General features: G+C 34.9%; 1 protein-coding gene across 1 annotated transcript in view; it reads right to left on the bottom strand.

Moving 5' to 3' along the window:
- LOC133321853 (uncharacterized) overlaps positions 1 to 6,546 on the bottom strand; it is a 65,292-nt gene extending 58,746 nt beyond the window's left edge. Inside the window, exon 1 of the mRNA XM_061530924.1 lies at positions 6,469 to 6,546. Within this exon, the coding sequence (XP_061386908.1) occupies positions 6,469 to 6,535 (67 nt within the window). The 5' untranslated portion in view covers positions 6,536 to 6,546. The remainder of the gene's footprint in view (positions 1 to 6,468) is intronic.
- Between the last annotated feature and the right edge of the window lie 6,151 nt (positions 6,547 to 12,697).

Genomic DNA, 12,697 nt, shown 5'->3' with positions numbered 1-12,697 from the left:
ACATCAAAATTTGCACAAATTTTTGTTCAATTAACCGAGAAACCAATTATCCGATACCCGCTTAATTGAATAGTTTGTTCAATTACAGAAATCACGTATAATTGGAACTGCTTATGAATAAAAAGAAATCCAATGTCAAATACAAAATACGCTTTCCCGCAGTTTTTCCTTAACAAAAATATATGTTTTCAATGAGTAGAGATCCCACCTAGTCTTTTTCACATATTATGATAATATGTATATAAACCAGTAAGAAAAGTAGTAAAGTCGGACGGGGCCGACTATATGATATCCTTCACCATGAAATTGTATGAACTAAAATATCTAAATATGAATCGACTTAGATCATAAACTAATTTAGACTAATTTATGCACGATTTGTTCCTAATGGACCTATTTTGGGTCCTATTTAAAATCGGACGAAACTATATGGGAGCTATATCTAAATTTGGACGGATTTCAACAAAACTTGACACGCGCTTGGCTAAACTATTTTAAGTACGTTGTGCAAAATTTTGTGTTTGAGTCTTTGGTGCTCCATTTTTTTTAGTCGGAAGAAAATATTTATGGGAGCTATATCAAAATCCGAACAGGTTTCAGCAAAACCTGACACATATTATGTTGCACAAACTTTAGTACGTTGGAAACTTTACACACATCATTCTAGACTCAATTCACTACGCTAAGTCAAATTTCGTGCAAAATTAAAATTAAATCGGCAAAAATATATGGGAGCTATATGTAAATCTGAACCGATTTTCACAAAACTTAACATACATAATTTTTGAAACAATTCAGTACGCTATGCCAAATGCTGTGCAAATCAAAATATATATAGGTACTTTGGTACATCATTTACGTTAAATCGGTCGAACGTACATATAGGAGCTATATCTAAATCTGAACCGATTTTCACGAAACTTAACAAACATCGTTCTAGGGATCTATGCCACATTTCGTGCAAATCGTATATAGGGACTTTGGTACACAATTTACATTAAATCGGTCAAACATATATATGGGAGCTATATCTAAATCTGAAGCGATTTTCAAGAAAATTTATACACAACATTCTAGTCTCAATTCAGTACGCTAGGCCAAACTTCGTGCAAATCGAAATATATATATAGGGCCTTTGGTACACCATTTACATTAAATCGGTCGAAAATATATATAGGAGCTATATCGAAATCTGAACAGATTTTTACGAAAATGTATACACATCATTCTAGACTCAATTTAGTACGCTACGCCAAATTTCGTGCAAATCGGAAGATATATAGGGACTTTGGTACACCATTTACATGAAATCGGACGAAAATATATATGGGAGCTATATCTAAATCGTATCCGATTTTCTCGAAACTTGACACACGTCATTGTTGCGTCAATTCAGTACTCTATGCCAAATCTCGTGCAAATCGAAATATATATATATAGGGACTTGGTGTCCCATTTAACATAAATCGGACGAAAATATATATAGGAGATATATCTAAATCTGAACCGATTTTCAAGAAATTTTAGACACATCATTCTAGACTCAATTCAGTACGCTATGCCAAATTTCGTTCGAATCGAAAGATTTTAGGAACTTTGGTTCACCATTTACCTGAAATCGGACGAAATTATATATGGGAGCTATATCTAAATCTGAACCGATTTTTCTCAATTTCAATGGGGTTCGTTCTTGGGCCAATCCAATTCGGATCATAAATGCGACCTGTACTTTGTCTACAATTTAACATGGACAGACAGACAAATGAACGGACTGACGGACGGACATTCATAAATCGACTTAGAAAGTGATTCTATGCATATTCTCAAAAGGAACAATGTGTCTATCTCGTTTCCTTTTGCCTGTTACAAACATATGCACAAAGACATAATACCCTGACAGATTACTTTTCCAATTATTATTTTGCAATTAACCGGTGTAAAGTAAAGGGAAATTTGTTATTGATGACATGAATTTTGAACCAATTAAGCGGAAAAATCAATTAACAGGGTTTAATTATCCGAGGAAATTTACATGTGTTTTCATATGCAATATTTTTTGCCCTATCATGTGGTGCAATTAAGCGCAGAAACCAATTAACCGTAGGGTCAATTAACCGAAAAATACTGTAATTCAACATTAAGAGAAAATATAATTTCAATTTATATTCTCATATTTAATTTTCTAGCTGTTCTAGTTGTCTAATTTTATTAAAAAAATTATCGAAACTTGTTATACCACTCAACAGGTTTTCTTTCAATTTACTTTACTTTATACTAAAGTCAAGTAGCCAGAAAACTGTTCTGTGATATTCTGAACTTGTAATATTTTACTTTTTTTTAAATCGGAAACTAGTACTTTTGGTATATAGAACTATTTTAGACAATTAACACAGTTTTACGTTTTTTATTAATTTTGCTTAGATTTTTTAGGACATTGTGAATTTTGCATTAAAATTTTGAGTTATCTCAGAACTTTTGTATGTGTAAATTTTTTATGCCATTTTTAAGGTATTTTACAAACTAGAAGAAAGTAGAATCTTTAAAAATATTTTTCCAATGACAATTAGAAGCTCAAAACGCTGTATTAGTGTGATTGTTTTAAATATTTCCAAGCACTAGAAGACAAAGGATTTTTTCAAGGAACAAAACGAACATTTCTAGAAATATTTTTGAATATTTTGAAAATATTTTTGAAGCATAAATTTTGACAAAATATTTTTGGAATTACAATAGGAGCCATAAGCGTAAGATTTTTAAAAAATATTTTTGGAAGGACTATTGGAGTCATGAACGTTGATTTGTAAAGAATGACTATCAGGGCCATAAGCTTAGGGTTTAGGTTAAAAAAACATTGGAAGGACTATTAGAGCCATAAGAGTGCATTTTTAAAGACAATTTTTTGGAGGACTGTTGGGGCCATAAGCGCAGATTTTTAAAGACTACTTTTTCAGGGATTATCAGAGTCATAAGCATAGATTTTTACAGAGTATATTTTGAGAATACTATCGGAGTCAAAAGAGTAGATTTTCAAAGAATATTTTTGGAAGTAATATCGGAGTCATAAGAGCAGCAACGTACACAGGATTTCAATTCGGGGGGGCCCGGCCGTACAAAATGAAAAAATTCGCTGTTGCAAACATAAATTTACTGTGAAAAAAATTCATTTCGCCCCCCCCCCCCCTGCGTACGTCCCTGCATAAGAGTATAATTTTAAAGAATATTTTTGGAATGACTATCAGGGTCGTAAAATCTTTGTTTAAGTGACCATAGACTGGCATTTTTCACAATCAAATGGCAAATTGTTAGAGAAAATTTTCGGAAGTATTGTCGGAACGTAAACGTGAATTTTTAAAGAATATGTTATCAAGGTTAAAAAATATGTCAAGATCTGCCTTGTCAATGACTTGGATTTTTTTTTTAATAATAATAAAAATAACCAGTGAGCGGAGCAGTATAGTCGAACGGGGCCGACCATACGATACCCTACACAACTACCACGAACTCTAACTTTCTGAGGATGTTTATTCCGAGTCTGAGTAATATTTCGTGATATTTGCCCCCTCTTGTCCGATTAGTGGTCAACAACACCTCTTCCTTACTTTTTTTCGAATATTCAGTACAGTCCTTCTAATTACTTGTCCAGATTACCTTCACGGTGGGTTGGGTTGTGATTTTAGGATTATTCTCTACTCGAAAACACACAAAAAATTATGTTTTCGGTCCATTTCATCCCAAAATTTTAATCTGATCATCACCGAAAATTGTAGGCGTTGTTCTTGACCATAACTGGAACTTCATGAAAAATGTGGTAATGGAATACTAAATAATATCTGAATACGTAAGCACATGTAAATATTTGACTGTAACTCCCACATCTGAGTAGATACATCACTACATTTGGTATCGATTTAAAGGCCAACCACTCCTCTTGGATGTGCTATCAACTCCTCGGGTCTACATCCTCCAGGAGTAAATATATATGCCATAGAATACAAATTTTGTCATTTTTCACACAAAAGTCAGGGTCCATTTGACCCGCTAAATATTGACCGATCTTTATCAAAACATGCATGCTTATTCTTTGGCCGGATTCCCTTCTCCATGCAAAAATTCGCGGTGTTTGGGCCATAGTTTCGGCCTCTGGAGCGACCAGAAAACCCGAAAAAAATAATGTTTTTGGTCCATTTCATCCCCTAAATATTAACCGATCTTTTCCAAAAACAATAGGGGTCTTCATTGGCCAGAACCCATCCTACATGCAAAATTTCGTGAAGATTGGTCCATAACTGTGGCCTGTATCGTGTTTACAAATTATAATGGACAGACGGACGGACGGACACACATGTCTAGATCGACTCAGCTAGTCGAGATATTACGATCGGTATACTTAAAGGTGGGTCTAGGACCAATATTTCGCGGCGTTATAAACATTTGGGGCTGCACAAAGCTATAATACCCTGACAACATAGTTGTGTAGGGTATAAAAAGGGTAAATTTTGAAGACTGAAAAATTAAAAAAAAAAATGTCAAGACCTATTAGGTCATTGACTTAGATTTTTTTTACGATATTTTTTACAATGTCTATCAGACAATTTTTGGGAAGATATTTGATAGACTGTCACCACTAAAGGAATTTTCAGCATCATTTGTCAATGTCTATCAGACCATCGGTTATGAATTAATATAAAGGTAGGTATATAGAACCATAGGTTTGAATTTTCTTATAAATATTTTTTCAAGGTGTATCTGAGCTATACTCTGGGCTTTGGAATTTTTCTTAGGTGTAGATTTCATTATAAAAGTTTAATTTTGTTCAAGCTCTTTTCACAGTTATGTAATTGTTAGTTTTCAATGTATGTATTTTTCTGAAGCTTAGATTTTTTTCTCATGGTGTATCAAACCATATAAATTTTCTCAAATTGTTTGTGGTACCTAGACCGTAGATCTTTTGAAGCATAAATTTAGAATTAAGGTCTGAGAATAGTTATTTTACTATAGAAGGCCAACGAGGCCTTCTGTGTATAGGAGACCTATGAGTTCTTCAATATGAGGTATTCTATGGAAAGAACACCTTTTAGGTTATCTATTTACAGAAGAGCTATGAGATATTCAGTGTATAGATGGTCAATGAGAAATTCTGTGGGTTCAAAAAATGTTGTATAGGTTTCAACAGACACCTTGTGTCTATGGGAAGGAAATCTATGAGGTCTTCTGTGGATAAAAGGCATATGAGATCTTATACTGTGACATTGTCTATGAAAATAATACATCTGAGGTTTTTTATGAAGAAAATATCTATCATGTAGATGATCTATGGGGTCCTATACTGTTAGGTGAGGTATTTTATTAATAGATGAGGTCTTCTATTGATATATGTGGTCTTTTATGGATAGACGACCCGTGATATCTTCTACGTTCACCAGATATTTTTGTTTAAAACATTTTCTCATTTGTATCAAACCATAGGATTTTTTAAGTTTTTTTATGATACCTAGACCGTAATTTTTTTGAAGAATATATTTGGAATTAAGGTCTGAGCGTGGTACCTAGACCGTAGATCTTTTGAAGAATATGTTTGGAATTGATGTCAGAGTGAAGTTATTTTACTACAGAACACCATGAGGTCTCCTATGTATAGAAAGCCTATGTATGAGGTGTTCAATATATAGAGGTCATATGAGATATTCTATGGAAACAACACCTTTGAGGTTTTCTATATAAATTAGAGATTGGAGGTATTCTGTGGATATAAGGTCAATGAAATTTTCTAGGTTGCACTCGGCATCTTGTGAACTAATTTCTATATAATGACGTCGTCTATGAAAAAAAGACCTATAAGCTCATCTATGGGGAAAAACCTATGAGGTCTCCTATGGATAAAATACATATGAGGTCTTATCGTGTAATGTCCTATAAGCTCTTCTATGAGAAGAATGCATATAAGATCTCCTATGGATAACAGGCATATGAGGTCTTATCCTAAGATGTCTTTTATTAAAAGATGGACACTGAGGTCTATGAATTCTATGGATAGAAGATCTATGAGGTCTAATATTAATAGATGATAGATGTCGTGTTATATTCCCAGATAAGTGTTCTACTGATAGACCATCCATGGGGCCTTCTACGGATAAAAAACCTATGAGGTCTTCTATTGATAGACGACTCATTAAGTCTTCTTTGGAGAAACGATTTTTGAGGTCTTCTATGGATGACCTATGCGGTTTTCAGTGGATGTAAGATTAATTAGGTATTTTATGTTTATGAGACCTATAAGGTATTCTAGGGTTATATAGCCAAGGTGGTATTCTATAATTTAACGAATTCTTCTAGTTTTTTCCAGACATCTTCCATCTTTGAACTTTTTTTTTAATTTTTCCCAACTTTTACCCTCCTAGAGGTCGCACCACTTAGTCTACCTTACAAAATAGAAATAAATAAAAAAAAATGTGTTTTGTTCCGACTTACCTTCATTAACATGGCCACTCTTTGGTAGCGTTTCAGTTGTTGTTGCTGCCGTTGGAAAATTATTCATTTTTGCACTCATGGAAAAACTGGATGTCAACGAAAAAAACAATAACAAAAAACGACGACGACAGTCACCTTTTTACAAAGTGCCACAGTCACACTACTAATGCACAATGGGCGCTTATAAACACACACGACGAGCGACTCAACGAGAGATTAAAACAGGTTCAAAATAATAATGACAACAACAAAAAACAATAGCAACAAAGTGAACGAACACAAAACCCGATTAAGACAATAAAAGAGTTATGTGTGTTTCGAAGTACGTCGACGAACTGCTCCGTTTGACGATCGCTGTTGCAAATTCTCAAGAAACTGGTTGATGAGAAATTAGGCGGCGATACCACCACTTAGGGTGCAAGAGCAGGGTATGTGGTCGCGTCAAGGACGATAACAAAAAACTAGAAGGAAATTTGCAGCTGTCGTCGTTGATGAAATTTGTCGGACTATTGTTGTTGTTGCTCCTAAGAATGTTGATAACCTGGGGAGTTTGTCATCCAAATAGTGGTAATGGTGGCGGTGGTGGTTGGCTCACGAAAAAATAGTTATTGTTGTCGTTTTTTGGCACTCTGAGATTGTTGTTGTTGTCAAACCTGTATTTCTGTTGTTTGTTTTGATTTTTTGTTGTCGCTGACAAAATATTGAGATATTGGATATCTTGTGGCTGGCGAAGTTTGTTATTGTTTTTCGTTCGGTTCGTTTTTTTCTGGGTTCTGTTTTGATTCTCGAGGTTTGGTTTTTTCTTCTTTTTTTTATTGGGGAGCGGTATTGAATTTTTCAATACTTGTTGAAATATATGAATGGATGGAAAAAATGTACCGTAATTTTGTTTGGCCAAAATAGGAAAAAAATGTTTATGTGTATGTTGTTTATTCCTTGAACTTTTCTCAATTATGGTCTGTGGTTGCGGATGGATGCCTGGAACTGTGTGTTTATGTTGCTTCTATGCGGCTAAGCCAAGAAGAGAAGTAGTAGCATTTCACAGAGAGCTCAATTATCTGTATCTGTGAGAATGTGTAATGCGAATGTCTGTATGTATGCGGTTAGTTAACAGGCCGGTCGGTTGGGTCGTTGCAGGATGAAAGGGGTTTGGGCCACAAGAAAAATATGTATCAGCTATTCCGCTACCCTGGTCAATGGACGTACATATATCTTAAAAACTTGTCAATGGTATTTCATCACAGCAGCAGCAACAAAAAATAAAAATTGTGGTATTTTTTTCCTCTTGTGGTTTCAAAAAGGGGGAACTGCAGCTGAGTTGTTCTGTTTTGCTGAAGTGGCTGATAATAATTGTGATTTCATGCCCGTTTTGTCACAAAACCTGGAAACATTTGTTCGAAATTCTCGTAATGTTTAATCACTTCCAATACAAATGGCCTTTCGTAATTTTTCAGCAGCTACTGGGTAAGGGGCTTCTCATTAAAGCGTATAGCTGGCTGGCTGGTTGGTCGGCTGTCTGGAGATGAGCTATTATTGATTGGTTATTCCATACAGGCGGCTGCACTTTTGTTATGCTTCATTTATCAGGCGTTATGCACCAACAACAACACACACGAAAATTATGCTTCGTTACGGTGATTTTCACAAAATACACTTTCAACCCTTAGTTAAGAATTTTTTGAAAATTTTTATTTTCACTTTAAAGAACAAAAAATCATTAGCACGTATTTTGGAATTTGCTTTAAAATTCTCACTTATATTTTTTCTATTTTAATATTTTTTTACTTCTATTTATTTTCAATATTTCTGTTAAAATTCTTCAACGCTTTCTTTTAACTATTTTTTCAATAATTTTAATTTATCCACTTTTATTTTTAATTTCGTACCGTATTATCGTACTACCGTCATTCCGTTATTATATCTCGAATAATAATTATTATTTGTATTTATTTATTTTTCTTTTTTCAATTTCTTTCTTCTTCTCCGCTCACGTACGTTTGCATGCTTTCGCTGCTCATTGAAAACAAAATCGGCATTTGAGCTAAGACCGCAATTTGCCGCTGCAACAAGACAACACACATATCTGTGTTTGTTTGCACACACATAAGCAAATGTGTGTTGAGAGAGAGGGAGAGAGAGAACAAAAGTATCTCTCAGATACATTTTATTCTGTAAACATATATCTCAATATTAGTGTTGCCAATTCCTTGGGAGGAAAAAACGCTAAAATGTTTACTTTCTGTAATTTCTACCTGGGGTGTGTTGAAAATGTACCCAAAACATGGATAGGCAATTCGAGAAAAATAGCGAAGTATTCCCATGGGCAATTGCGTTATTTTCGCTTTGAACAAAACCTGGCCGAATTGTGGGAACTACACCTTTGAAAAAATGTCTCATTTCCCCACACGTAAATCGATATTTTATTAAAACCACAAACTGTTTTATATATCCTACACATCAAAGATGTGAGGGAATTATAAGTGGTCCTGGCCCCAGGAGAGAAAATTAGTGTGTAAAAAGCCGCCTAAACGGTCTGCACTCTGACTTTCCCTGTCTAGACCCTCCTTTTAGTATACCGATTATTATATCTCGTATCATTCTAGTTGTATGTACCTCTGTCCATAATAATTGGTAATCGAAGTGTACATCGCTTTTGTGAAGCAATTGTCACAAAATTATACATGTATGCTCGACGCCTAAAGATGACAGATATATATTTAGTGGATCTAAAGGGATTACCCCCGTACTTTGTGTGTTGTTTCCCCCGCAACTAGCCTGTCATGTCCACCAGCCTGTCCATGTTAAATTGTAAACAAAGTAAGGTCGTATTTACGATCCGAATAAAATGAAATTTGGCACAGCCAATTAATTTGGTTTAAGGACGAGCTCTATATACAGTTGCGGTCAAAATAATAGCAGCGTAACCTATAACCAATAGTTGGAAAACGAAGAAATACGTTGGGATCGGACGATTCCAAAATAGTTTTATATGGTGATAATGGATCCTGACAGTATGTGAGACGTCTACAGAACAAAATTTACGATCCCTAAAACAATCAAAGATGGTGGAGCACTTTTGAATCTTTGAGCGTGTTTCTAGTACTGCAGATTTGGACCAAGATATTGGTTTCAATATTCAATTTATGCCGCTCAATGCTGGAAAGTATTATGGTGCTATATGCAGAATATGAAATACATATGAAATATACCCGATTGGCACATAATTTGCCAAAACAGACTGATGTAAGTATAGCCTAACGTGTGTCATATTTTGTTAAAATCGGTTCAAAATTGGTACAAAATTTTGTTAAACATACCAAAGTTAGTATAGACTAACCTGTTGAAATCGGTTCAAATTTTGACTTCGAGTGTCCGACTGAGATTTTGCACTGTGGGCTGAGCATACCGAATAGCGATTGTCAAGTTTGCTTTATATCGATATAAATATTCCAATTTCATGTCAGTGGTCCTTTAAAAATGTGTCGTCTATTATGATGCATCTGTTGAATATACCCAAAATGGTGAAGGGTATCATATAGTCAGTCCAGACCGATTTTACTACTTTTACCGGTTTTGTCAGTTTTTTTTTGTAGTTCCAAAGGTCATAATTATGACCCAAACATGACAAAATTTTACTAGCGGATCAATGATTAGTAAATATTTATTTATGTCAACCTTTGAAAACCTTTGTGTTGATGTTAGAGGACGAAAATGGGAGACACACCAAGATTTGTAAATATGTCACATATTCCAAAATGGTTCAAGAGAATACTAATTTCTCGAAAATTTGACATGCTTGGTATTCAAATCCGAATAAAGTAAAACTTCAGTGGTAGTAGTATAGTATGGTCAGATATATTTAAAACCAGCACATCTACATATGCTGTAAGGGTGTTATAGCTTTGTGCGGCCCCACGAGCTTGTAAAGCCGCGAAATATTGGTCTAGACCCAAGTTTTAGTATACCGATCGTCACGTGTCAACTAACTGAGTTGATCTAGACATGTGTGTTCGTCTGTCCGTGTGTCCATTATAACTTGTAAACACAGACCACAGTTATGGAACAACCGTCATGTAATTTTGAATGCAGGACCGGTTGTGGCCAATGATGAACCCTATTGTTTTTGGCAATGATCCGTTAATATTTAGGGTATGAAATGGACCGTTCTATATACTACAATTATGACCCAAACACCACGAAATTTTACGTGGAGAAGGGGAATGAGCCAAAGAATATGCTTGACTGTTTTTATGTAGATCGATCAATATTCAGTATGTCAAATGGACCAAGACCAAGTTGGGGAGCAGTTCACCTTTAAATTGGTAGCATTTATGCTGAAGTATGAAATACAATTCGGAAAAATATACCTGGGTCGAGAGGGTGTAAATATCGAAAAATATCATCCAAGCATGTAGTTGTGTAGGGTATGATATGGTCGGCACCGTCCGAATATACACCCTCGCTCACTACTTTTATTAAAAATAAACCAGTGAGCGGTGCAGTATAGTCGGACGGGGCCAACCATACGATACCCTACACAACTACCACTGAACTCTATCTTTCTGCGGATTTTTATTCCGAGCCTGGGTAATATTTCGTGATAGTTGCACTCTCTTGCCCGATTAAAGGTCAACATCACCTCTTCCTTATACTGACACTTCATCCCAAAATTATTATCTGATCATCACCGTTGTTCTTGACCATAACTGGAACCTCATGGAACATTTCAAAGCGATCAGCTCTATATTTCCGCCCTTTAGTGTGGTAATGGTTTACTAAACAATATCTGAATACGTAAGCACCTGTAAATATTTACGTGTAACTCCCACATCCAAGTACATACTACAATATACTTGGTATCAATTTAAAGGCCAACCACCCCTCTTGGACATACTATCAACTTGTCGGCTTTATGTCCTTCAGGAGTAAATATATAAGCTATATATAATACAAATTTTGTAATTTTTCACACAAATCTGACCGATCTTTTTCAAAACAAGCTTGCTTATTCTTTGGCCCAATCCCCTTCTTCATGTACAATTTCGCGATGTTCGGACCATAATTGCGGCCTCTGGAGCGAACAGAAAAACCGACAAAAATTAAGTATTTGGTCCATATCATCCCCTAAATATTAACCGATCTTTACCAAAAACAATAGGGGTCTTCATTGGCCAGAACCCATCCTACATGCAAAATTTCGTGAAGACTGGTCCATAACTGTGGTCTGTATCGTGTTTAGAAATTATAATGGACAGACGGACAGACGGACGGACACACATGTCTAGATCGACTCAGCTAGTCGAGATATGACGATAGGTATACTTATAGGTGGTGTACTTAAGGTTTTACGCTGCTATGTACCCAAATTTTAAGAGCATTTATTTTAGCTCAACAAAAAATTATTATATGCATTTATCGTTTTTTAAGCCCTATAAATCGTGCAAATTCAGATGTGCATATAAACATTTAATACTGTAGAATAATCATTGGGTGGAAAATACCATTTACCAAAAGTGGAAAATATTGGTCCACGTTTTGGGGTACCTGTCAATATTCGGTAGTTGGGACATATTCCCAAGTAGAAAATATTGGCCCACGTTTCGGGTTTCCTGTCATTATTTGGTATTTTCAATGGATAAAAATCTTTCAACGAAAAATGATTACTATTGGTCCAAATTTTAAAGTAGCCCCCTTGTTATATATACATATACTATAGTTCTCACTGGGAGGCGAATTTTTCTTACTAAACATTACCAACATATTAATAATTAATCAAGTTTTTTTTTTCAAAATAAAATCACATAAAATCACATTGTTGGCATCACTAACTGCAAATATTGTCAATATATCTCACAGATACACAAAGAGAGAATATTAAATACGGTAGCCAGATAAAGTTTGAAAACCAATAACAACAGTTTGAAAATCATTGCCTGCCTTCGTAGGGATTTCCATATTATAAATATTGGAATTTCGTTATAAATTGTGGAAGGAAATCCCCATATAAACCATGGTTAATACGCAATTACATCCTCTTCAGATTCAGGTAGAATTTTGTGGCTACAACCAATGCAACATTAATTAGATGAAATTTCCATGGGCCAATTCCAAAGAAATGTTACCAATAGGATTTTTCGAAAGTAAATTTTAAATATGGTACGTGTAAAAGGAAAAACAAATATTGACTATGGCAATGAACCCCTATATTACTACTGCTCTCTTACCACCA

The sequence above is a fragment of the Musca vetustissima genome, unplaced genomic scaffold (genome assembly GCF_032173495.1).
Source record: "Musca vetustissima isolate MV318-11 ecotype Yass unplaced genomic scaffold, APGP_CSIRO_Mvet_v1 utg4240, whole genome shotgun sequence".
Taxonomy (NCBI): Eukaryota; Metazoa; Arthropoda; class Insecta; order Diptera; family Muscidae; genus Musca; species Musca vetustissima.
The sequence above is the reverse complement of the archived record's forward strand: the minus strand, read 5'-3'. Positions and strand labels throughout refer to the sequence as shown.